This window comes from Vidua macroura, chromosome Z (assembly GCF_024509145.1).
Source record: "Vidua macroura isolate BioBank_ID:100142 chromosome Z, ASM2450914v1, whole genome shotgun sequence".
Lineage (NCBI taxonomy): Eukaryota > Metazoa > Chordata > Aves > Passeriformes > Viduidae > Vidua > Vidua macroura.
In genome coordinates this window covers 31,214,092-31,241,115 of record NC_071611.1, presented here as the reverse complement: position 1 = coordinate 31,241,115, position 27,024 = coordinate 31,214,092, and the positions used below count along the sequence as shown (strand labels likewise).

At 44.0% G+C, this 27,024-nt stretch overlaps 1 protein-coding gene across 2 annotated transcripts in view; it reads left to right on the top strand.

The window, feature by feature from the left end:
- Positions 1 to 27,024, top strand: part of NDUFAF2 (NADH:ubiquinone oxidoreductase complex assembly factor 2) — a 69,606-nt gene that overhangs the window by 4,938 nt on the left and 37,644 nt on the right. Inside the window, exon 1 of one of the 2 annotated variants that reach the window (XM_054002963.1) lies at positions 15,531 to 16,018. The exons of the other annotated variant lie outside the window; for it this stretch is intronic. Within the exon in view, the coding sequence (XP_053858938.1) occupies positions 15,859 to 16,018 (160 nt within the window). The 5' untranslated portion in view covers positions 15,531 to 15,858. Of the gene's footprint in view, positions 1 to 15,530; positions 16,019 to 27,024 lie in introns of those variants that run through there. 2 annotated transcript variants of the gene reach the window in all.

Sequence of the window (27,024 nt, the reverse complement as noted above, 5' to 3'; positions counted from 1 at the left end):
GATCTGGTATATAATTTTCTAATCAAAAGGCTGATTAATGAGCAGGTTATATTTACATTTTCAATATATTCATTTGTAGTTTTATGTATTGTAATGATTAAGAGTTAAAATGAGCAGTATAAAGTACCAACATATACAAATTTTTTTAAGAACAGTAAGCTATCATCAAGAAGTCAGTTTATTTCAAAGATGATGTATGAGTGTTTAAAAGCATTTGGCTTAAGTTTTAAGTTCTCTTTATGGGAGCAGCAGACTCAGGTTTGATTTGATTTGATTTGATTTGGACCATCAGCTTACCAGGAACTGCTGGAAAAAGCAGGAAGCATTCTGTATTCCATAGGTTGCACAAGCTCTGCATTGGGGGCTGTGGTGGCTACCTACCACGACCTCAAGAAGACGAGATGCGCTGGCTAGCACTGCCCATGTGAGGCCAGGTGGCCGCCACGTGTGTGGGCACTCCAGGGAAACGGTGTCTGCCACCCTGATAGTGCTGAGTGCTGCGGCGTGGGTTATGCAGCTTTGGTAGCTTCACACACTGAGAGGAGATGAAGAGATGAGAGAAGGACACTTGTTTATGAGCCCAAAGAGTCTTTATTCCCCCAGGTGAGGCAGGAACAAAGACGCTCTCAGGGTGGGTGCAGAGACAAATGCCGAAGAAACAAAAGATGGCTGAAGATTAAATAGGGAGTGGGCAGACAGGGGTGTAAACCTGTTTCGCCCAATGGGGACAAATGAGAGAGGGATGACATCGACTATAACAACCAATGGTAACGTAACAGAGGTGGGCTGCAGCGTCACACTCTTTCTCCCAGGTCCAGGGCAGCTCCAGTGCCCTCCGGCACTGCCTCCCCCCGGACTTCTGGGTCCGCCGCTTCTCTCCCATGTGCCGCTGTTGCTGGCATGCCAGTTGGGGTCAGCCAGGTTCTGTCACCTGCGCTACGGGTCCGAGGCAAAGACGGAAGGAATGTCCAGATCACCCACAAGGAAGGCAGGGAGGCTTTGTTGTCACTGAGAGTAGGGGGGTAGCAACCCACTCCACATGGGGGAAATAGCCCTGGGACCCAGGAGGGAGCGGGATGATACAGGGGATGTGATAGGGAGGGCAGACGCCCCTCCCCCCAATCCGTGCGGGTGATGCGATGATGACATAGAACAGTGACCAATCAGGGAACTGCAGGGGCGGACACCGAGCCTCGGGCTGAGTGGGATTGTGGGGATGGGGCGGCGGACACGGGGGTTCCTGGGGCCGGATGGAGGAGTAGTCACAGGAGTGGCAGGGGGGGAAAATCCAAGGGCAGGCAGCATGGGGCCAGAAACCGTGGCGGGGGAAGACACAGGGGAAGCACAGGGGTACCCAGGACTCGGCTAGCTAACACAAATAAGAGCCTCTAAAACCCAATCCCAGGATGCAACAGTGGGCACAAAGTCTGGGGACAAATAGAAAGGCTAAGGTGGGGTGATTGATACAGAACTTTCTTGAAGAAGCTGGGGGTGGTTACAGGATTGACAACCGACAGGGAGTGAACAAACCCTGACTGATGGGACCAAATAAGGAGAAAACTGGGAGAGGTGAGAAGATTGACAGGTAACTGGCAATCTGAGTGGCAGGAACTCTCGGGGTAAACAACTTGGAACAAACCACGGTGAGGGGAAGAATGGGGGAGTACAAGGAACAAACCTAACTAACATTAATAAAACAACTGACTAAATAAAACCAAACCACAACAGGGGGCCATTTTTGACCTAAGTTTCTGATGCTAAGAGCTTAAGTTATTCAGTACTCTTATCAAATACCATTGAGAAATACATGTGGCATCACGAAGTTTCAGTGGTAAATTTTGTTGCTAATAATTGAAAGCAAGCACCAGCTTCTGTGGGAAACATTTTCTTCACATGAAATGCCTACTCATATTTGCATAAGCCTGTATCTTGTGCAGTAAATTCTCAACAAACCAAAAATGTATAAATAAATAAGAATCTATATAAGGAAAAGTACAAAGTATTCAGTTGCATTATGTATCTGTGAATTGTCTTATATCTGATTGAATCCAGTCTTCAGTAGATGTACACTTTTTAATAAAATTTAGAAAGATTTAAAGTTCTATTGAGACTAAAGGAATCCTCCATATAGTTTTAGTTGCTCCTTGTTTCCTGTTTTAAGTAGTGGCCTGTCACCTTCCTGTTCATCAGAAGTTTAGAGCAGAATTTCTGCTTTCCTTCAAAATATTTTATAAAACACAGCTTTTAATTGAAGACTAGACTGAAACTTTCCTGTATTGTTTTATGATGAATGGCAGAGAGTGGAAGAAGCAACAAATCTCCAAAGCATATCTTCAGAGATAAAAGCTATGGTTTTCTTCTGAGTCTGAATGTTAGTTTCCTCGCTAACAGGAATGAAGTCTGAAGAAGAGACAGAAACTGGTTATGATTGTATGAAGCATTTGTAAGCTGATTATTTAGAACTGCAGATAATTGTAAGTCATATTACTGGACATAAAAAGTAGTTTCTCAAGTTTTTCAAATGTTGGTGGAAAGCTAATAAATTTTACTTTCACATGTCTAATGTTAAGATACTAATGAAACACAAAATTTGAATATTAAGTCATGAATAGAAAACCAAATTTTAGAGAATTTAATTTGCTTGTTTATGAAAATAATTCTATGGAGAAGGTGAGAGTTTGTTTTTTTTTTTCCAGGTACAGACTCACACCACAGCAATACCAGTCAGAGTTTTGTCCAGGTGGTGGCAACGTTGTTTCAGAAACAGAACAGCAAGTACTGCCAGCTCTCTTGAGTATTCCTTTATGGAGAGGTTTTAGAATGCAGAAACATAGTTCTAAAATAATTGTGTGTATGTATGTTGTACAGAGGAAGGACTTGCACTGCAGTCTGCTAGTTTCTAGGACGGTAATTCTGGAAATGACAAAAGAGCTTTTCAATCTGGGTGATACATTACGTAGCAAAGCAATTACACTTTGAAGAGCTCATTGCAAGTTATAAAAGCATTAATATTTGAAAAACAAATATCTTTGTTTGCAGTGATATAGAATCATAAATGTATGAAAAAGACTTCCAAGTTCATTTAGTGTAACCTAATACCAAACACCACCATGTCAACTAAACCATAGAACTAAGTGCCAAGTCCAGTGATTTTGTAAACACTTTCAGGGATGGTGACACCACCTCTTCCCTGAGCAGGCTGTTCCAATGTTTAACAGCCCTTTCCGTGAAGAAATTCTTCCTGTTGTCCAGCTTGAACCTCCCCTGTTGCAACTTGAGGCTATTTCCTCTAGTCATGGCACTACACTGGCTACCCCCTTCTGTCAGGCAGTCGTAGAGCGGTAAGTGTCCCTTGAGCCTCCTTTTCTCCAGGATGAACACCCCCAGCTGCTCCTCATAGGACTTGTGCCCCAGACCCTGCCCCACCTCCATTGCAGTTTTCTGGACTCACTCCAGCTCCTCAGTGTCTTTCTTGCAGTGAGGGGCCTAGAGCTGGACACAGCGCTGGAGGTGTGGCCTCACCAGTGCCCAGCACAAGGGGACAATCCCTGCCCTGCTCCTGCTGGCCACACCATTGCTGATCCAGGCCAGGATGCCATTGGCCTTCTTGGCCACCTGGACACACCCTGGCTTGTGTTCAGCCACTGTCACCAGCACTCTCAGGTCTTTTTCCATTAGGCACTTGCAGCCACCCAGTCCCAGCCTGTGGAGATGTCTGGGTTTGTTGTGATCCAAGGGCAGGACCCAGCACTGGGCCTTATTGAGCCTCACACCATTGGCCTCAGCCCATGATCCAACCTGCCCAGATACCTCCAAGAGACAATGCTCCCACTCAATTTGGTGTCATCTGCTAACTTACTGACAGTGTATTCAATCCCCTCATTGAGATCATCAGTAAGGAAATGAACAGGCCTGGCCCCAGTATGGAGCCCTGGGGAACTCCACTGGTGACCAGCCACCAGCTAGATGTAACTCCATTCACCACCACTCCCTGGGCTCAGTTAGCCAGACGGTTTTTAGGGAGATAAGCGCATCTGTCCAAGTGACAGTGCCAGCATTTCCAGAAGATTGCCGTGGGACACTGTGTTGAAGGCTTTACTGAAGTCTGAGTAGGTAACATCCACAGCCTTTCTCTCATCCATTAAGCAGTTCACCTGGTCATAATCAGGTTGGTCAAGCAGGACCTGCCTTCCCTAAACTCATGCTAGCTGAACCCGATCCCATCGTTCTCCTGGATGTGCCACATGAGAGCACTCATGATGATCTGTTCCGTATGTTTTTCTTTTAGCTGGCAGAAGTAAACTAGCAAGAGGCATGGTATGTTAATCTCTCTGACTTGAAAAAACAGGAATAGCAATAAGTAGTCATGCGGACAGGTAATAACTTGCATATTATCTGGCTGTTGCTGCAGCCAGGTTTGATCTTCAGTGTGTATATTGGTGTTAAACAGAGATGCTGATTTGTTGAATTCTGTCTGCTACTATTAACATTCATATGCTGTACATTTGCAAGTTAATTGTTGTGCATTTGGCTTGAAAAGCTGTTTTGATTCTTTCAGTAGAGGTGTGTGAAGAGGTAATGATTTGAGTGGGTATCTTTTTTTAGATTTCTTCAGTTGCCAAAAAGTCAGATAGTGTGAAAAAAAAATATAAAAATTTCCATGTATTAGTAACTACAGCATATAGAGAGACAAAGGTGGTGTAGTGCTAAAAAGATAGATGTTTTCAATAGGTAGAAAAATTGTAGCAGTGTTTTAATTGTGATGATTTGAACAGCCGACACCTGTAGAGCTGAGAATAATAGGGTTGGGTATGTTGTAAACATGATCAATTACCAACCATACCAATCAGGACTATTGGTATATCATCGTGCCTGCTTTGTGACTAAATTCCATTTACTTTACTTTCATTATTCTGAAATGCAAGGAGAATTCAACTTACTTTTCTGCTTCAAAAGGAGAAAAAAAGTCCATCATTAATATGCAGAAAAAGAACAAATCACCTATGTTTAAAGTTTTAGGGTTTGAAATCATGTTGGAATCATGTTGGGAAATGAAAGAACAGATTTTACAGAATAGAACAGAAGAGAGTTCAAGTAGTCAGTAGCAGGTACAGGGAACTTTTTTTCTAATATGTGTGTATAATTAATTTCAGCACATTATTTACATGAATGTGGGTAAACAAGATTATAAATACTATATACATGCTTTGTTACTTGTGATTCTGATGTGAAAATTTGCAGTGTCCGTTTTTGCTGGTACCTAATTTTGTGTATCTTTTTTTAGGAATTGTTTGTTACTCTAAAATAAGAGTGCAAATAAAATTAAGCCTTTAAATAAAAGTGGTGGGGCTACCCACCAGTGGTGTAATTTTAAAAAAGAAGATAAAATGACAAAGAGCTTAACAGAAGAGTGCAGTTGAGAAACCATGAGATTAAAAATAGCTGAGTAATGTTGGCATGCTACCCTATGGGCCACTGTAACCTTTTAAGGTTGTCTTGAAGAATAGAGAAGATGGTAAAGAATTAGGTCTGGCTTCTGCTTTGTGCAATAAGTTTATTGTGCTCTATATTAATCTTTAAATTAACAAAGTTTTTGTCACCAGGGGCTTTATAGTTTTAAGGTCATGTTTGCCGATACAAGAACTTCTTTGCTTTGAGGAAAGGGAAGGATCAGTTTCCTACTCAGGAAGAACACTGAGAAATGAATGTGACAGGTTGAGGGAGTGGAAATGTTGAAATAGGGAGGTGAGATCTTAAATTCGAAATGTCCCTTGTTTATGGCCATCTGTGTACGAAAAACAATGTTATTTCATCCTTCTTGAAGTGAAGGAGTGATTTGACTAGCCTCTTTCAACTAGATGAACTGGAGACACCATCAGCAGGAATTCCAGTCAGTATGAAATTTTTAGAAGAGGTCAAAGAAATGGTGGATTCTGGCAGACTTCTGCAGGCATTGGTCAGTGCTGTAGGAACTGAAAATGTCACTAGCTTTGGAGTGATTAAGTACATGTGCTGATTGATATTTTGTGTCTGTAAGAGGGATATCAAACTCCAGGATGACAAAAAGTTAGTGCAGACAACTACAAACAGAAAGATGGAATGGAAAGATACATAGCAATATGCAGCAGGATGTCCACTGAATAGAGCATCCACTACAGATGTTGCTGAACAAGTCATATTTCTTCAAGTAGAAGTCTGTGCAGCAGTGGGGGAAGATGTTGGAAAATTATTTTAACTCTCAGACAGTAGTATATGACCCCTGTATTTGTGGTTAGTGCTTAGTTTTGGACCACACAGTGCTTAGTACAAGTACCATAGGTAAGTGTGGCCTTGTGTTGACTCCCTGTTGTGACTAATAAGTCTTGTGACACCTAGTACTTCATTGTTAATTTATACTAGTGATTAATATGTACTAGTTGATGTCTTAGTTTTGAGAACACAGATAGAGTACTGGAGTAAAGAATGATAAGTGCATCATGACCTGACCACATATTTGAGATACTCTCAAGGAAAGAAAATTTGTCAGAACATCTGGGACCATAAAAATTAATTTTGAGGAATGGGGTGTTCCCAAATGACCACAAGAAGACCCTCAAAAGACTCATATCCAAATAAGTTTGGGCTACAGGGAAATCTCTGTTTTGACACCTGCAACACCTTCTTACCCTTGTTCTTTGCTTTACTTTGGTGTCTGCAGAGTTTTACTGTTGCATCCCGGGTTGGTTTAGTTAGGAGTTTTAATAATGTTAGTTAGCCGGTTCTGTGCACCCCCATGTTCCCCCCGCAATGGTTCGCTCTGGGTCACTTACCATTGGAGCTTCCCCATGCCAGTCCTGCAGCCACCCCCTTTTCATTCCTGAAACTTCTGTATCAGTCACCCCATCCCTGCATTCCCATTCATCCTGGAACCCTGTATCCACCCCTGTCGTGTTCCCGTCGGTTGCCGTGGTCCACGTCACCCCCCTCTTGCCTGTCCCCATTGAGCAAAGGGGCTTCCACCCATGTCTGCCTGCCCCTTATTTAACCCCATGCATCCTTTGTTTCGTTGCCATCTTGCCCACGTGGGCACTAAGAGCGGACACTGCTCTCCACCGCAGTGACTGTGAGACAATAAACCTTCTCCAGCAAACCGCAAGGCAAGGTGTGCCATTCCTTCACCTCTTCATCTCCTCCCAGCACCAGTTACAGAATGTGGCAGCCCACGCCAGTGCGCTAAGCACCAGAACGCCCGGACACGCGGCAGCCCCGGACCCCTGGACGATATGCAGAGCCTAGCCGGGTTCCCCAAGCCACTCGGGACCAGGGAGAATCACGCAATGCCGCATTTTACCTCTGACATATTCTCATTATTCTCTGGTTGCAATTTCATCCGTGTAACTGTTTTATCAATGGTATCAGGGAGAAGAATGGTCCCCCTGTTATCCAAGAGGAGGCAGTCAGAGAGCTGCTGAGCTGCTGGATGTTCATAAATCCATGGGACCAGATGGGATCCATCCCAGAATGATAAGGGAGTTGGCAGATAAGCTTGCAAAGCCACTCTCCATCATTTACCAGCAGTCCTGGCTCACTGGTGAGGTTCTAAAGGACTGGAAGCTGGCCATTGTGACACCCATTCACAAAATGGGTGGGAAGGAGGATCCTGGTAATTATAGACCAGTTAGTCTGACCTCAGTAAGGTTATGGAACAGTTTATACAGAATGTCATCAGAACCTAAAGGATGGCCAGGGGATCAGACCCAGCCAGCACAGGGTTTATGAAGGGTAGGTCATGTCTGACCAACCTGAACTCCTTTTATGGCCAGGTGACCCCCGTAGTGGATGCAGGAAAGGCTGTGGATGTTGTGTACCTGGTCTTCAAGGCCTTTGACACTGTCTCCCACAGCACACTCCTGGAAAAGCTGGCAGCCCACGGCTTGGACAGGAGCATTCTTTGCTGGGTTAGGAACTGGCTGGATGGCCGGGCCCAGAGGGCGGTGGTGAACAGTGCTGCATCCAACTGGGGCCAGTCACCAGTGGTGTCCCTCAGGGGTCTGTGCTGGGGCCAGTTCTGTTTAATATCTTTATTGATGACATGGATGAGGGGATTGAGTCTTTCATTAGTAAATTTGCAGATGACCCTAAGCTAGGAGCATGTGTCGATCTCTGGGAAGGTAGGAGGGCTCTGCAGAGAGACCTGAAATGGCTGGATGGATGGGTGGAATCCAGTAGGATGAAGTTCAATAAGTCCAAATGCTGAGTCCTGCATTTTGGCCACAATAACCCCCTGCAGCATTATAGGCTGGGGACAGTGTGGCTAGACAGTGCCCATGCAGAGAGGGACCTGGGGGTACTGGTGACAGCTGACTGAACATGAGCCAGCAGTGTGCCCTGGTGGCCAAGAAGGCCAACGGCATCCTGGCCTATATCAGGAATGGTGTGGCCAGCAGGAGCAGGGAGGTCATTCTTCCCCTGTACTCAGCACTGGTGAGGATACATCTTGAGTGCTGTGTCCAGTTCTGGCCCCTCAGTTTGGGCAAGACATTGAGACGCTTAAGCATGTCCAGAGGAGGGCAATGAGGCTGCTGAGGGGCTTGGAACACAAACCCTGTGAGGAACAGCTGAGGGAGCTGGGATTGTTCAGCCTGGAGAAAAGGAGACTCAGAAGTGACCTTATTACTCTCTACAACTCCCTGAAAGCTGGTCTTTTTCACCAGGCAGCTACTGACAGGACCAGAGGACAGGGTCTCAAGCTGTGTCAAGGGAAATATAGATTGGATATTAGAAAAAGTTTTTCACGTAAACAGTGATAAAGTTCTGGAATGGTCTGCCTGGGGAGGTGGTAGAGTCACCATCCCTGGATGTCTTTAAAAAAAGACTGAATGTGGCACTCAGTGCCATGGTGTTACCAATGCTGCTGATGGGCTTGGCCTTGTGCAGTGATGGGTCTCTGCTGGAGCTGTCCGGCCTTGCCTCATAGGGGAGCTTCTCACAGCTTCTTAGGGAAGAGAAGCTCTCTGTAGGCATCCCCTCCACCAACAGAACCTGGCCACACAAACCCAATATAAGCGACAATGCGTTATTTTTCTCGGCTCCGGTCAGCTCCCAAGCGCCCGGCTTGGGTACCTCAGCTTCTCGTCAGGGCCGGCGCTTGTTGTGATTCCCAGGCGCTTCTGTTGCAGTGCACCAGGGCGGGCTGGCCACGCTTTGCCGTCGGCGCGAGGGAGGAAATAAAGAAGCAAGGGAATCATCCAAATCCATCTGCGTGGTGGCTGGAGGCTTTAATGGCCACGGGAGCCGCAATGGAGAAGCTGCAGACCTCTCCCAACCTTGTGTGGACAAAAATGGCCCCAGGACTGGGGAACTGCGGGATGATATAAGAGTGGGACAGGGAGGGCGAGGGCCCTCCCGGCCAATGAATACAGATGCTGTGGCAATGACATGGACCACGGTGACCAAGAGGAATGTGGCAGGGGCGGACATGGGGCCTCAGGGTGAGTGGGTTCGCGGGAATGGGGTGACGGACACAGAATCCTCAGGAGTGGGCAGGGAGTGGTTACAAGAGTGGCGGGGGGAAGCTCCAATGGCAGGCAGCCTGGAGCTAACCACCATGGGGGGGGGGGAAACACGGGGGATGCACGAGGGTACACAAAACTGGCAAACTAACAAAGATCAGAACCCCTAATCTGAACCCAAATCTGGGATGCAACATCTCCCAGCTTTAAAAAATATAAAAAAGACAGTTGCTTTGACTTGGTCTCATGCGCGGTGGCCTCTTCTCTCAGCTTCTTCTGCTGCTACGACTGCAGTGACTGGCTCGCAGGTGGAGAGGGCCTGGAGGTGATGCTGGGGCTGGTTCTTCCCTTGGTGTTTGGGGATAGGGGAACTGGGGCAACAACTTTATTACAAACACGTGGACTGGGGACATACATGGACTGAGGTAGCTGTAAGGAGAATGCTATTTAGGGAAATGTTGGGTCCTTTCTCTCCTTGCGGCACCTGCAGTTCCAGTCTGTCTAAAGACCTGTTTAGAAAATTGATGGTAAATAATGCCTTGCAAAGCCTCTCGTGCGGTGACAGCACCTGCACATCTCCCCGCTGCTTCCGGAGGACCCGCTTCAGTGTCTGGTGCATCCTTTCTATTATGGCCTGGCCGGTGGGGGAGTGAGGAATCCCGGTTTTATGTTGGACCCCCATTCCTGCAGGAAGTTGCTGAACACTTGGAAGTATACACTGGACCATTGTCAGTTTTAATTGTGGCTGGGACCCCCAAGGTGGCAAAGGCGTGTATGAGGTGTTTTCTCATGTCTGTGGTCCTTTCCCCTATGTGGGCTGAGGCAAAAACTGCTCCCAAGAAGATGTCCATGGCTACATGGACATTCCTGAGTTTCCCAAATTTGGGGACTTTGGTGACGTCCATCTGCCATACCTCACAACTGTGGTGGCCTCTGGGATTCACACCTGCTCCCAGTGTTGGTAAAGCTGCCTCCTGACAGTTGGGGCATGAGGCCACAATTTCCCTGGCTTGGTCACGCCGCAGATGGAACTGGCGTACCAGACCTGGAGCATTTTGATGGAACTGCTGATGGCTGAGCCTGGCCTGATCGACTATACTTGGCTGGCCTCCCAGCTGTACTGGGGCTGCCCGGGCATCTGCTCTGCGGTTCCCCTCAGCAATAAAGCCTTGGAGATCCGTGTGTGATCTCACATGCACCACATAAAAGGGATCCTCACGGTTAGAAAGCAGGTGTACCAATTTTGTGAGCAACCCAAAGATGACCTGATTCGGGACCTCCTTTGAGACTGCATGTTCAGCTCTAGACACTGTTCCTGCTACATACACTGAATCCATTACCAGATTAAAGGGTTGATCAAATTTCTCAAAAGCCTTCATGAAAGCATCCAACTCAGCCACTTGTGGGGAACCTTCCACTATCTTAACATCAGATTCCCACAACTGAGTCTCTGGGTCCTTCCAAGTCACCACTGACTTGTGGGACTTCCCTGACCCGTCTGTGAACACTGTCAGTGCTCTGAGTGGCTTCTTACTTTGTAATACTTTTGGTAACAATTTGAACTCTGTGTTGAACAGATGATGGCCAGGATGTCCAATTTGAATTTGGCCTGAGAAGCTGTCTAGAGCAAACTGCAAATTTTCATTTTGTCTTAAAAGGTGTTCAAAGGTCTCTTTGGTCATCTTCCCCGTGGATGTTTTGATGGGGAGGTGGATACATGTGAAGTCACATCCTGCTAGTACTTGCAGACAAGCCCTGGCCTGTATTATGAGCTGCACCATCAGCTCCTGTGGCCTGGTGATACTCTTGGACTGTTTGTGGCCAAGGAACACCCACTCTATTTTTAAGAGGGGGTCCCGTTGGCCCTTGTCCCACTGGAATATCATTCCGTATAAATGGGGTAACTCATCTAGGATGATGAAGCGGAAAGGCAGCCCTGATTGACAGCAATGGACTTGCCTGCTCGCAATGGTGGTCTGGACCTTCTTGAGTGCGGCTCTGGCCTCCTGGGTCAGGACTCTCAGGGAACCTAAACCCTCATCCCCCTCCCTTTCTGCTAACAAGTCAAAAAGAGGGGATAGTTCCCTTGTGGTGAGTTCCAGCCATGGCCTGATCCAATTTAACGATCTGCACAGGCGCTGGATGTCATTCAGTGTCTTGGGGTTGTTACTTATCTGAATTTGTTGAGGCCTAATTGTTCGGTTGTTAATTTCTAGGCCCAGGTTCTTCCAGGGTGGTAGCAACTGTACCTTCTCCTTTTGTAATTCAAATCTGGCCACCAACAAGGCGCTAACAGTGTCTTCCAGAGCTACTTGTAAGACCTCGCTGTCAGGGGCACAAATCAGCACATCATCCATGTAATGATAGAAAATACAGGATGTCCACTTGGCATGCACTGGGGACAGAACCCTGGCGACATACCACTGGCATATAGTGGGGGAACTTTTAAGCCCCTGAGGTAGTACTGTCCAGTGGTAGCGCTTCATAGGGGCTTCTCTGTTGATGGAGGGTACAGAGAAGGCAAAACGGGGAGCATAATCCTGATGGAGTGGGATTTGGAAGAAGCAATCCTTGATATCAATTACGGCCAAATTATAATTTTGGGGTAGCATAGATGGAGATGGCATACCTGGTTGGAGAGAGACTATGTCTTCTATGGCTTCATTGATTTTTCTTAAATTGTGGAGGAGTCCCCACCTGTCCTTCCCCAGTTTTTTAACTACAAACACCAGAGAGTTCCAGGAGCTGTTAGTTTCTACTATGTGTCCCTTTGCCAATTCTTCCTCCACTAATTTTGTGAGTGCCTGCAGTTTCTGCTTACTCAGCGGCCACTGCTCCACCCAGATGGGCTTATCTGTGAGCCATGTTAATTTCTGTGTGGGGCACTCCTTAATGGCCACACCTAAAAGTGCTGGGGGGGCGGATATTCCAGTTTGGGTCCCCACTGGGACATGGCGTCTCTCCCCCATAATGTAAATTTACAATCGATCATGAACGGACGTACTGAGGCTAGCAGTTCGTTCGGACCCTTAATTTGGATAATATTCTTGGATTGTTTTGCTGGCTGGGGCCCGCCTAGTCCTAAGACTGGCGTGGCCACGCTTTGTAGCTCCCAGTGTGACGGCCACTTCTGTGGTGGGATGACTGTCATGTCTGCCCCTGTGTCCAGCATCCCCTGAAGATATGCAGAATGCCCCTCGCACTTGAGTTTGCACCATACGAGGGTTTTTCCTCTCCCAGCTTCCCAGCATAAAAGACTGAGAGTTCCAAGTCATTGCACAGAGCATGGGGAATAGGAATTGCCTGTGCAGTGACTTGGCCCTTAGGTAGGAAGGGGAGGGGCGGACGCGAGATAGAAGAGCCTTGGATTAAGAGTGGAAATTGCCGGAGGAGCCTCTGTCTCTAGTGGGGTGCTTTTTGTGTCTCTGGCAACGAGGTACCTGCAGTTCAGAAGGTCTTCCTTCCTTGTGGTTTCACAGCAGCAGATGTGCGATAGAAGCTCTGCTCTATGAAGAACTGCCAGTCCTGGGAACGAAAGTGGACAGAATTGGTGAGTCAGAGCCAATAAGGCTCCCTGATGTCAGTAGTCGAGAGGCAGCCGCTTACAGATGGGACAAGATGGTGTATCGCGGCTCCTCTTGTGGCACCACGACTTGCCTCATTTTTATCAGCACGCAAGGCAAGTGCGCGTTCTTTCCCTAGTTTTTTGAAATTGTGGGGTTCCCGTCCCCCCTCCCTCCTCCCGCGGCCCCGGGTGGTGTAGTCTTTAGAAGTGGGCAGCGATCCTGAAAATGTCCCTCCTGATGGCAATGGAAGAACCGGCGTGTAGATGGAAATCGCCTCGGAGCTGAGTTCCTTGGAGGAGCAGCAGCCAATGCGACCAGCTTATCTTTGGGTCTCTTTGGGGCCTCCTCCTCCATCAGCTGTGATTTCAGGGTGCATTCCCTGATCTGGTCGAGGGTCGGCAGTGGTGAGGCCGGCAGTGACAGGATGATTCTCTTGCACATTGTATTGGCGTTCATGTGCACTATTTCTAGGACTAATCCGTCCCGGTGTTCAGGTCTCTCCACCCATCTCTCGACCACTGCCTGGACCCGGTCTACAAAAGCTACAAAAGGCTCCGCAACACCTTGTTTAATTGCTGTACAGGGCACCATTGGGTCCTGGGTGGGCACGCCCAGGAACGCACGCTCTGCTGCACCCCTGGACGTGTCCAAAACAGCCGTGGGAATTCCCCGAGCTTGAAGTTGCCCCTCACTCCATTCTCTCTCACCCACAAGATGGTCCAAAGTGATTGGCTCTTCCACGAAATCCAGGCTGTGTGGCCCCTTGGATTTCGGGAAGCAGGTCTGCTGCCAGTTTTTTCCACCTCCTCTCCCACAGGTTGTATTCTGATGGGAGAAGCAGGCAGCTAAACTGCTAAAGGTCTGCTGGCACTATGGTTCTAGATGTTAAAGTTGCTTTTAGAATGCCCTTAAAGAATGGGCTTGTTCTGCCGAAATTGCGCAGCATTTTGCAGACCTCATTTACTGATTCATAGGGAAGGGGTGTCCATGTAGGGCTCTCCCCTCCCCTAGTGTAGGAGGCTAGAGTGTGGAGCGACTGCTCGACTTTGTAGACTGGGCACCATCTCCTCCCCTCCCCCGGGTATCTGAGGAGCGGGAGGATGTGGGGGCAGGGTGTGAGGGACAGGGCGGGGAGAATCTTCTCCCTGGGACAGTGGGGCGGAGGTGACAGAGCCCTCCCTGTCGGGGGTGGGTGGGGCTGATGATGTAGCAGGCAGGAGATGGAAGGAGGGAATGCCCACCCGAGGGGGAACAGGTGGTGGGGGGGCAACCCGATGCCTTGAGTGTGCGGTGCCCATGCCCACAGGGAAGCAGGAAGGGGTGGGGTCAAAGGTGGGGACAAAGGGAACAAAGGAGAGAAAAGGATTGTGGGAAGGAGAAACCCCTCCACGTGGCCGTCCTCCATCTTGGGAAGACAAAGACCCCGACCATGTGGCCGCGGCCTCCTCAGGGGAACAAAGAAAAGGGTTCAAACAAACAGAACTGCACGGGGTAGCGCCAGAACTGGGATTTCTGATTGGGAAAAAGGGATTGGAAAAGGGGTTTGGGGTCAGTTCCTCAGTGAAGTAGCTAATTTCGCTAAGGTGGGGGAACTGGGGGGCCTTGGGGGAGCCAGGAGCAGGGTCCATGTTTGTGGAGCTGCCCTGTGCCTTAGAGCGGCGGAATACTCCCCCCTGCCCACCCGGGTTAGGGGAAGAAAGGGTAGGAGAGGAAGGTGGGGAAACGGGTTCAGGGGAAGCAACAGTTTTTCTTGATGGCTTTTTCCCTTCCCGGCTTGCATCCTGCACAGACTCTGTTTTTACAGACTCCGATATTAACAGATGGAACTTGGGGAAGCAGTCTTTCACAGAGGGATCCCTGTTGATTCCCTCTGCTAACCTGGCTCCTACCCGCTCCCAGAACTCCGTTTTGTAAGCATCCTCCGTGGTTACGTGGGGGAAGGAAAAGCACAGCCACCGTACAAACTGTTTAACCAAACTTTTGGGGTAGAATTTCCTTAATCTGGGAATAGAATTCCCTCTGTTGAGTAGTTAGCACGGTCCCCATGCTACTTCTACCCACACCACTTCACCCCAGTGCAGAAAAAGCGAAAAAAAATCCAAAAAACCGTGAAAGACCCCGGCGGCCGCCGCTCACGTTGCGTGCTGCGTGTTCTGTACCCTCGGAAACGCAGCAAAGCCCACCCATGTGAAGGGGAGTATTAGCTGGGGAGTGCCGTATTAGAAGGGGAGTGCCACTAAATACTCACCAAACCGGAATCTTCACAAATAAAACTGCTACCAAGGTTCTCACTCCCGGGAAGCGTCTGTTCTTTGGCTTTGTTCTGTTCTGTGGCCATGAAAAGTTGCGCTTCCAATCCCACGCGGGGAAAGCACTGCGTGCTTTCCTGTGGGTGGCAGAGACTTCACTGACTTACTTCGGGGAGTTTGTGGTCCCGTTTTCAGTCTGGCACAAAGCACTGTTCCGGCACGCACCACGACTCTGTGGTGGCGGCGGCAGTTTTCCGCATGGACTGTGCTCACTCGTCTCAGTAGCGGAGCTCGCTGGTCGGCAGCGCGGCTTCGTGGTGGCGGCGGCTCTCTCCGCGTGGCTCCTGGGCTTCTTGTCAGGGCTGGCACTTGTCGTGATTCCTAGGCGCTTCTGTTGCTGCGCACCGGGGCGAGCTGGCCGCGCTTTGCCGTCGGCGCGAGGGAGGAAATAAAGAAGCAAGGGAATTGTCCAAATCCGTCTACGTGGCGGGTGGAGGCTTTATTGGCCGTGGGAGCCGCGATGGAGAAGCTGCAGACCTCTCCCAACCTCGCATGGACAAAAATGGCCCCAGGACTGGGGAACTGTGGGATGATATAGGAGTGGGACAGGGAGGGCGAGGGCCCTCCCGCCCAATGAATACAGACGCCGTGGTGATGACATGGACCACGGCGACCAAGAGGAACGCGGCAGGGGCAGACATGGGGCCTCAGGGTGAGTGGGGTCGTGGGAATGGGGTGACAGACACAGAATCCTCAGGAGTGGGCAGGGAGTGGTTACAAGAGTGGCGGGGGGAAGCTCCAATGGCAGGCAGCCTGGAGCTAACCACCGTGGGGGGGGGGAAACATGGGGGATGCACGAGGGTACACAGTACTCAGCTATCTAACATAGATCAGAACCCCTAATCTGAACCCAAACCTGGGATGCAACAAATATATATATATATATAGCAATGACTCATTATTATGGCTAAGAGTGTCCCAATTTAGCAGTTGTAACAGGAAGATATACAATGTAATGAAGAAATTCAGATAAATAAATTGAGCACTTTGATACCATGTTTTGCTCTCTGGATTATAATGTGCTACCCAAAGACTGATAGCAGTCAAGGTGAAGGTTCTGCTTCAATCAGGGGAGGAGTTCATCCAGGACTACAGTTCATATTTGATTAGTATAAACGTTAGTCATGAAGGTCGATAAGTAAATTTACTGCTGCATTGTTAAACTTAAATCAGCTGAATATTGATACTGTTTCTTGGAATATACAGTATGTAAGAGAGGAATTAGAAGTCATGTCTTAATTCAGCATCTTCGGTACAATAAATTGATACTCAGAGGAGACTGCTGGCTGCTTCTGCTCTTTCTCCTGTAAAGCAGACCTACCGATTAGGAATTGAGGAAGAGGGAAATAAAGTTACCAGGCACTCAGAACGTCAAGATCTGTGTTGTCCAGGCTGGTGGCTGTTATCTGGAGTAGATGCATCCAGATAACAGGGTGCTGAAGGAACATTTGCTCCCATGACCAGATATGAGGAATTATTTAATTTGTAAAGAAAAGAAACTGCTAGCAAGTTGCTAACAGTTTTTGTTAGCAAACAATTGCTAACAGTAGCAATTATGGGGGGGCAGGAGGGGGGTGGGGAGGACGTAACACCCCCAAAACCATAGGCAATTAAGGATAGTAGGTGTTGTCTGCTTGATGGTCCTGCACTCTCACTCCAAGTGACACTTGCTGCTACTTTTTCAGACTATGGTAAGGAGATCCAGGCACAGCAAGTTCAGTGTTAGCCTGATTTTTTTTTTCCTATCTAGCAGCTTTCCTTGTTCTCCTATCAACAAGCCTTCATTTTGTGTTGAAAGAAACTAAAAAACAGATAAGCCTGCTTCATGCACTAGAGCTTCATTGTTATATGAGAGTTGTGAAAGGTTGAGGCAGAGCAAGAGTACCAGGACACTGCAAAGAAAAATAAAACTGTTTAAATATGCCTAAAAGTGCTAGAGTTGATGTTTAACCATCAGACCTTATATACTTGTACTTTAGAGGTGGTGGCTTTTCCTTACAGGCTTTTCCCTATGTTAGCTACAGTGCTGGCTAGTGTAGTCATCACAGTATTGAAACAATTAAAGGTTCAGATGGACTGGTCCTCCAGAAATGTTAAAAATGTTTGTTATGGTGCCAACAACCTCTAATTGTGGAACTATACCTGAATGTTTCAGATATAGTGACACAACTTTCATAAGCAGTTGTAATGTGTCTTTTCCTATTTTTAATCAGTCAGGAAATGTTTGTTAATATATGATGGCTTGATTATGGTCAGAAGCATCTTTATGTTTTCTCTTTTACTACATAAGGTTTTTAAAATGCAGACTTTGAATGGTTTTCCATAAGAAATGAGACAAAACTTACTCTTTTGAAGCCAATGACAGAATGTCTTATCTTCCAGAATTCTACTTTTTGCCATTTTTGCAAAATACATATTGAGAGAGTTCTGTATTTTAATGGCTAATTTAATGCATGTAGTGTGTTCTGGTGTTTAAACTGTAAATACTTGATCTAGGCAATATGATAGAAACGTTGAACTCTAAAATTGCCAAAAATTAAACTTCTTCAATTTTCTGCAAAACTATTTGGCTATAGTAAAATTACCATCCATATTTATTTGTGTGATAAAGTAAATCTCTGATCTGAGAGTTAGTAGAGTCTAGTATTTTTGACAAAAAACAGCAGTCTTCTTCCTTCTTCTGGCTGCTCATGTCTGCTTTCTAATATTCATTACAAGTGTTTGTGCAGCCTTGTGCTAAGTCTGTTACCTGTCTGACCTAGTGTGCTGTTTTTTTTCAGCAAGAGGAGTTACTTGGTCTGGTTCATGGCACAAGCTGTGTAAAGAGTTAAAAAGCATCCAGGAATGAGAACAATCCCAACTGGCTACTTTCTGTGGCTCGTCTAGTTTGAAATGTTAGTTGAACTACTAATATGGGTAATTCTAGTAATTCTAAAGAGTCAAAGGCTACATTTTTACCTATCTTTTGAAGATTTGCAAATACTGGTATTGTTTTTCTTAGTTCCCATTTGTAATAGCAATAAAACTTTTCCACTGTTGTCTTACACAAAACAAAAATCTAAGTTAAACTTATGTAATGATAATAAAATAATCAAAATAGTAGTTGTGGAAATAAATTGTGATTATTATTTTATCTGTTTGGGATTTTTTTTTTTTACTACTCAGTGTAATAACTAACTCTGTAAGAGTTTCTTCAGATCAAAATGGAGACATTTTTCTATGCTATTAAAATGCACTTTTAATATCTCAGATATTTCTATATGGATGTTTTCTAATTTCAGGGAAAAAAATTTGTTTAGTCTGTTTCTGATTTAAGAACCAAGAATCAGGATCTACAAGCATTGACATTGGTTCAGCGTAAAGTACCAAAACTTCCTAGGTTGTTCCTGAAATGACTAAGTGGGAAATGACAGGTAGTTTATGAAATCATCTGGTTTTGTGACATTTTCATCATCTTGGATTGAAAAGACATGCTGTGTAAGCAATTTCTGAGCCAGATCTGGAAAATGAGCAGCTCTGGATTTGTGTCTGACCCAGATATGTAATAGCATGGGAAAAAGTGCAAAGAACTGGAGCCAGAGTCTGTTGTGAACCTGAAGGTGAAATGAGGTTGACTCTGTTGATTAACATGAATTTGTCATTGATGAAAGGGAGAGATCTTATTCATCCTTTACCTTCTCTTCTTTAAGTTGACAGTAGCATTCATGAGAACTGTTTCTGAGCTAGTTTAATTCAGTTGAAAAAGTTGAGCATGTGGTTCCCTGAGTTAAAAGCATGGGACAAAGAAAGAAGGTGGAACCTTTGAGCTAAAAGTGGGAAGGGAGATGGGTGACTGGGTAGAGGAACCTAGAAGGGGGAACACATGCCTCCTTATGTAGTATTTCTATTGGATTACTGATAAGATTCTGAATTTTGTTTTGTCTTAGATTAAAACAAATCTCTTGTATGAGAAAGAAGTGATAATATTTGCTGAAATTGGAAGCTTACTATGATTTGTTGTTACAAGGTTTTGGCAGGTAAATTAAACTGTTTTTCAGTTCTGGAAGAAGCCATTTAACCCTGTCACAAGAAGAGAAGGTTATCAAATTGAGTATTTTAACAAGCTTTATAGAAACGTTTGCCAATGGAATATCTATTAAAAGGTCTGTGAGCAGATCCTCTACAATAGTAAGGTAATGCTTCTGAGAAGGTCCTTGTCCATTCCACACCAGGACTTTCCTTTGAGAGCAGGGAGGAGTTAGGAAGGCACAGTCTCCTGCAGGGCATATTTGATTTTAGATTTTTGCAACAGGCACGGTATTTCCAAATGTGACTCTATCCTCTGAAACAGACTATAGGTATTATCAAAGAGATGTAATTAATTAGTTTCTGGAGTAATTAATCGGTTAACTGATTTCTGCTTGTGTCACCCAAGCACCTTGGAGCCATTTACAGCTGTGTCTAAAATTGAAAGAGGGCTTCAACTAGTTACACATCCTAACCTGCCTCTTGAATGACAGCTTGACACTGTCTCTTGCTATCTTTTTTTTTTACTAATTGTGACTGTATCTCTGACCTTGTACCTTTAGTATGAAGGGTAGTTATCAAACTATCTTGTACTAATACATTTGTAAGTTATTGAAGTATGTAAGACATCAGGTCTTTTAGTATGAATTACTATCTCATGACCCAAACAAGACTGTTGAATTTTACCAAGTAATTGATTAGGGTATAAGTATTGTTTAGTTGGCCATGAAAGGGAGTCACCTTATCCCAACCAGTGTGGTCCTGGCAGAGTGACAGAGTAGGGGCAAACACTCAAGTTGTTCTAACCAAGGGAAAATGGAGATCTCTCAGATTTTATTCTACTGTCTCTCTAATCTAAAAGATTATCTAAGTTTTCACCCGGGGGGCCTACTGCTATGAAAATCTTGCTGGTTCCTGGACTTTACCATGAAGAACTGTAGGAAAGTAGAGGTGCACTTTCTTGAGTTTCCCACTTTGCCACTCTTTTGGATAAGAAGAAAGAATGAGGTGATGGGTGAAGATGGAAACTGGCTTTCAAGCATTTGTATTAGCCATTCCTTGCTAAAATTTGTGAATCTGTTGTGCTGGAAAAACTGTTATGTTGAATGCTTTTTTTGCCTCGAAATGTTCCCAAAAACTTCTGCATCTTGAAAAAAATCATTTGAATTGTCCTCAAAAGTCTAAAACAGCAAGAAGTTTAGATATAAATTTAGTTTCAGACTGCTTACCAACATTCATGTACTTACCATGCAAACTGAATGCATTCAGTAATCTGGTCTGTGGTATATGTTTACAGAATGGCAGGTACTCTTTAAAAGGGGTTGTAATGGAAATGCCAGTACAAAGTTACATTACCTCTGTGTCCCAGATTGAAAAGCAAGATGTATTCATTTACCATCTGTAAGGCAGTTGTCTTGTGTTAAGTGGGCAGTTTTTCCTTATCTCTTCCACAATCAATCCTCCCTCTGGGGAGACATCTGCTGATAATGGGCCATTGAGTGTCCCTGCATGACTGATAAGAACTATAAGGTCCCATTGTGAGATGCTCTGTCCACAGGGAGGAGCCAAGCATTCCTACCTGCATATATAGTCTTGAGTTTCTGGCCCACGAGCACAGCTTTTTCTGCGCTGGATTTTCCCAGAGGAACAGCTGTCTCTTTCACTGCCTCTTCAGAGGAAGACTGCACCCTTTTCTACAGAATCAGTACTCCAACAGAACTACACCTGACACTCCAGGAGGACTGCAGCCACAATTCCAATTGGACTGCTACCAACACCTTATCCAGCAGGGTGTCAGGTTGTATTCTGACTCTGTCAGTGTTGTTTTGGTTCACTGCATTGTTTATTTTATCTTTTTATTTTCTTCCCTAATAAAGAACTCTTATTCCTGCTTCCATATTTTTGCCTGAGAGCCCCCCTTAATTTCAAATTTATAATAATTTGGAGGGAAGGGTCTACATTTTACATTTCAGGGGAGGCTCCTGCCTTCTTTAGCAGACACCTGTCTTTCCAAACCTAGACACACTGTTAATCAAAAAAAGGGAACTAGGATTAAAATACATCAACTTGCAGACTGTCCTCTTTTTAGCTGAAAGGGATTGTGTTTCTTCTCAAGTGCTCTTGAATCCCTGTACCTGTATTATCCTGGCGTAGAGAACATGAAGGAAATTGTTCTCTATTACCAAGGTGTGGCATAACATGAGGAAGGACTACAACTACCTAAATGTAAATGGGCAATTAAGTGGAAACTTCATGAGCTAGAAGAGAAGAAATCGATAATCTGTTATAGTAGCACAGTGGAAACCAAAGACAGAATCAGTGTGATGCTGAGTCCTGTTCAAATGTGTAAAGTGCAAATTGGGTCTTCTTTATAGAGGGGTGAGGGAAGGAAATAAATTTTACCAGCTGTTCTGTAAAATTGGTTTTGTTTTTTTTTCTTCTGTTGGCAAACATGTCCTGAGATCAGGTCTGACTTCAGCGTCTAGCTTCTTGTATCTTCAGGTGTAATAGATATATTAGATAAAATAGGCATTACTTAAGAATAAAATCACTGATGCTAGATCATGTGTTCTGCATGTTATCAAGTGTGAATTTATAGAGGCTTGTGGTTTAACCCCAGCCAGCCACCAAGTCCCATGCAGCACTTGCTTCCTCTCCCACCAGCAGGATTGGGACAAGAGTTGAAGGGGTAAAAGCTGGAAATATTGAGGGGTGAGATAAAGACTGTTAAACAGGGAAAGTGAAAGCCATATATAGAAGAAAATCAGCTATCTCAAGATAGCAGTGTAATGGTTACTGAGGAAGATAAGTGGTGTCACTCTAAATGTCCTCCCCTTACTCCTTTTTGCCCTGCTTTGTATAGTAATGTCACCTTGTCTGGAGTATACCTTTGGTCAGCTGGGGTCACCTGTGCTGGCTGTGTGTCCTCCCAACCTCCCAGGCACTCCCAGTCCTCTCACCACCATGGCAGTAATTGGTGGTGAAGAACCAAAAAATACCTTGGCTCTGTGTGAGCTCTGCTCAGCAACAAAAACATCTCTGTATTATCAACCTTGTATTCAGCACAAATACAAAATGCAGCCCCATGCCAGCCACCATGAAGAAAACTGCCTTTACTCCAGCCAAAACCAGCACAAGGCTACTAAGTGGATTATAGGCATCTTGACTCATACACTGACATTGCTCGATGTAATGCAATAGCAGTGATGATTCCTTGTCATTTTTCTTTCAGCCTCCCTTACTATCTCTTTCTCCCTTCAGGTGTTTAAGAAAAAATCAAACAAAAAAGTATGTTAGGAAATCTCAAATATTTAACTTCCTCCTTACTGCAATTTCATTGTCTGCCGATGCCTGTTTTCTATCTTCCATATTCTACCAAACAACAACAAAAAAACCCTTGAAAAGAAGCACCTTCTTCTGAAACTAGAAGAAAAAGAATTAAATTGGAAGAATAGTGAAGCACAGTTGCTGCTGGTGAAATGTATTAGTTTATATACAGTTATTTCAGATTTTTATCTTATAGTAGGAAAAGACCTGCTGTAGAACTACTTCAAAATTTTCTGTACTGCTGAGGAAAGAACAAGAGCCATATCTACTTTTCTTTTATCATCCTGTATGTTGTGGCACTATTTTTCCCATCTGTGTTGTTTAAATTTATTTTCAGATTTTTATTATGCCTATGAGCCACAGCAATGTCTTGCATCTCTGGTACCTGCTTGGTCATTGAGATGGAAGGATAGCCTTTATTCAAGATGTTTAAAGTTGATGCCTAAGAAGAGGTACTGTAGATAAATATGGATAGTAATGGCTATCCTCATTACCAAAACCACAACCCTTTCATGGTGGAAATTTTATACTTCATGTCAAATAGAAGGTAAAAGAAAATTTTGAAATTACTTTGTGGTTATTCATGGAGTTCTTCCATTTAGTGAATAGAATCAGAAAATAAATTTTGCTTGGTTGACACAGACCCATATGTGATTGAAGTCCACGTGTCTCAGGCTATAGAAAGAGGAGAAGGGTACAGAGGAGACTCCTCCTTGCATAGGAGTTTGAAAACAAAGTACCCTGTAGTCCAAGTGAAAAATAGAAACCTTGTAGAGGGTCTAAAGACACACTTGAATTCCCACAGTTCCTGACTAGATAACTAATCTTTGCAGCAGTATTACAAATTCATGAGTAGGGTGGGATGCATATACCTTGATGTGGGAAAATTATTTTGTCATAGTTGTGTCTGAATGGCAGATTTAGCACTGTGGAAAATCAGGAAGATGATACAGAAAATATCCTATGCAGAAAGAACTGACATATCAGAGAGAAGTCCTGAGTACTAGAAAGAAAGAAGGCGAATGATGGCATTCATAATGAATATGTGGAAAGGGAGGATAATAAGACCTGGTTTAGGCATGCAATTTTTTATATGAAAATTATACATGTATTTGGAGAAGCCAGTGAGAGAGATGGTAAGACAGAAGGAGGCAGGACTAAACTCTTAGTAGAGAAGAATTTGTTTCTATGTATAAGATGGGTGAACATTGTGATAGGAAACTCAGTAGAACTATGGTAGGTGCTTAGCAGTAATTTGAATCAGAAAGAAATAGTAAGAGTGATTTGATTTATATTGTGGTATCTGTACTACAAATACTTGTCTGAAGGGTGTTTGTGTTGCAAAGATTGCAGTGTCTTCAGAGGTGAAACACAGGAAGACAAGCAGGGATGAAGGACAGGCAGTGCCATGAGGCACTTGCCCTGTAAGTAGTCCAAGATAATTATTAGTTATGTATTTCTGAGAGTAGCTGTTAGAACAATTGCTGTAAATGCAGTAGTACACTGGATCTTTTCTAGCTCATCTTGCTGATGCAGTAGAAAAAGCTGGAAGCCAATGAAGTAGCATAGACAGAAAATGCAACTGTAGTGAGAAAGGGTGTGGTACTGTTTTTTTTTTTTTGTTTTGGTGTTTTTTTTTTTTTTTTTTGTTTTGGTTTTTTTTTTTTTTTTGAAAGCAGTATTGTTGACGGACTCTATAGAGGAAATACCATGAAAGGCCAAATAAGTAAACATTGGCAATAAGGTGAGAGGTGGAAAAGGGTTGGATCAAATCAGAAATTTTCCTCATAATGAATATAGTTAAAAAACAAATGGAATAATGGAATTAAAAGGACTGAAAAGTTTTGAAAAGCACTCTCTGGTGGGAGCTTTAATGTTGGGTGGTGATTGATATTTGTGATTCGGTCCATTTATAACTCATTTTTTAACTGGTAAAACAGTTCAGAGGGGGAAAGTGAGCAGAAATGTATCGGCATTTGAGATCTAGAGGAATTTCATGCTGCAGTGTTTTGTTCTTTTTTTTCCTCTGCTGTCTTGGTTTGACACTAAAGGTGAACACTCCAGAATGAGTGGCCTACATTAATAGGTTCAACCAATCCCTCCCGTTCCAATCCAATTGGTTCAACCAATTCCACCAATGAGGAATGAGTATTAGTAGATACAAATGGAAAAAATACCAGTTGACTAACAAGCAGAGCAGCAACAGTCAAGAAATAACAGCACATAACTACCAGATACAAAATTGCTAAGTCATACAGACTCTTCCTAAACAGAGACACAAAATACTGTTTATTCATGACAACTACCAATACAAAATGTGTGTGTTTTTCCTCAAATTAAACCACTGTGTATTAGTCTTTAACATATAATTTAAGTATTGCAGAAATGTATAGTGTGATATAATGATGTCAGCTCAATCTCTACAGCACTCATTATTTTTGGGATGATGCACCTCTTCTTAGAAGGCAGAAGGCAGTATCTTTCAGTTTAATTTGAACTGTATTTTAGGTATTGGTCCAGTTAACAAACAGTAAGAAATTCCATCTGTTCAATTGTGGAGAAGAACATTTATTCTCTGAAGCACATTATAATTTCTAAAACTGACAGCATAATCTGTTGGGTTTTGGGCTTTTTAAGTTTTATTTATACTAAGGTGACTCTTGGTACAGTGTTGATTCAGAAATAAGTGATTTTTTATTTAAAACTGACCTATCTCAAATTGTGAGGTTTTTTTCTGTCACTTCTATGGCCTTGCAGAAGCCACACAAATTATAATATGTATGCAGTATTCACTAATATTAATTATCTCTTTTTCACCTACCTCCCCCTCATACCCTCAAGTTGTGAAAAGTATAGCAACCGTTGTGCATAATTTTAGTTACAATTCACAAGTAGCAATAACATTTTACCCCTTTGACTACCCAGCTCATTTGTAGCTGGCGTATCTCTGAATACATGCCTCATGCACATGCCTCTTTTTCTCAGGGTAGTTTCCCAAGGTGTGTTCTGTTGCTTGCCTTCTGTTGTGCTGAAAGACCTTGCAGATGATGAAGGCAATACTTCTGTGAATTTGGAAATTTTTGTGTTCTTAGATGGCAGTTTGTCATTTACTCAGTATTGCTTTATTTTGTGTCTTTTCAATAGGCATTCAGATTTATTTTTTAAGTTAGCGGCAGACTGAAACTTCTGTGTTACTGTAAAGTTTACACAGTAGGTTAAATCATCACTATTTAATACTTTAAAGTGTTAATGTTTTAAAATAATGATGTTTTCATAAATCATATGCAATAGAAGACCTCATAACTGCTTGTGAAATTGAAACAGTTTATAGGAGGTAATTTCTAGGCAAGAATGGATAGCCGCATGAATAAGATGGCAAACTCTTGGACTGACATTGGCATAATGGGGTTCTGATGCATTTTTTAAGTGAACAGACGTGGATGCAGAGATTCTGAGGTGTTTCTATAAAATACTGAGCCATTTCTGTGCAATGAGGTTCAAGAATGCATTGGCTCTCGATTTGGATCTGTAAGTATATATGTCTACCCATTTTATCTAGTTGGACTAAATGAAATTATTTCAATTAGACCAACTAAACTGGGGAGAAAAGAGAGGACTAGAAGGAAGATTGAGCTGACTAAAGAAATTATGACATTACTAATTGGGAAGACATACAGCATAAGGAAGTTGGCCAAAAGTATAAAAAGTTGACAGAGTTGGCTCAAAAGAAAAGATGCTATTGGATGCATGAGAAGTTTTGTGTAAATGCGATGAGTAAAAAATTACTGAAGATGAATGAGGACTAAAACACAGTACTTAATTCTATGTAGATAAAAAGAACCTGCAACTTGTAAAATGTAAGACAGAATGCAAAATATGTTTAACGTGGACAATAGAAGTATTATTCATTAGAATATTTTTTAAAGCATGGTAAAGACCTAACAAATACCATGTCTGCATCTGAAAAACGAAATAGTGGACTAAAAGGAAAGTGATTGGTAGTTTCTTCAGTATAGTAGGTGTTAAGGTAGTGTAAGTAATAGATGTTTCATTGGTGCTAAAGAAAGTAAAGTGGTGGAAAAAATTGTTAGAAGACAACTTTCCTGATGGATGTATAGGATATGATGTTGGATTAGTCTGATAGGTTCTACCCTGTATCATAGACAGGACTTCCACTGTTTGCCTTCAGAAAAAAGGTGGATCCCCTATGCTCACCTCTTTTTTTTCCAAAGGTGTTCCATTCTCCTGGATGGGAGAATCCATACACTCCTGTTTTCCTTTTCAGTGCTCTCCTTTCAATACTTTCTCTGTAGGACAGTACACTGA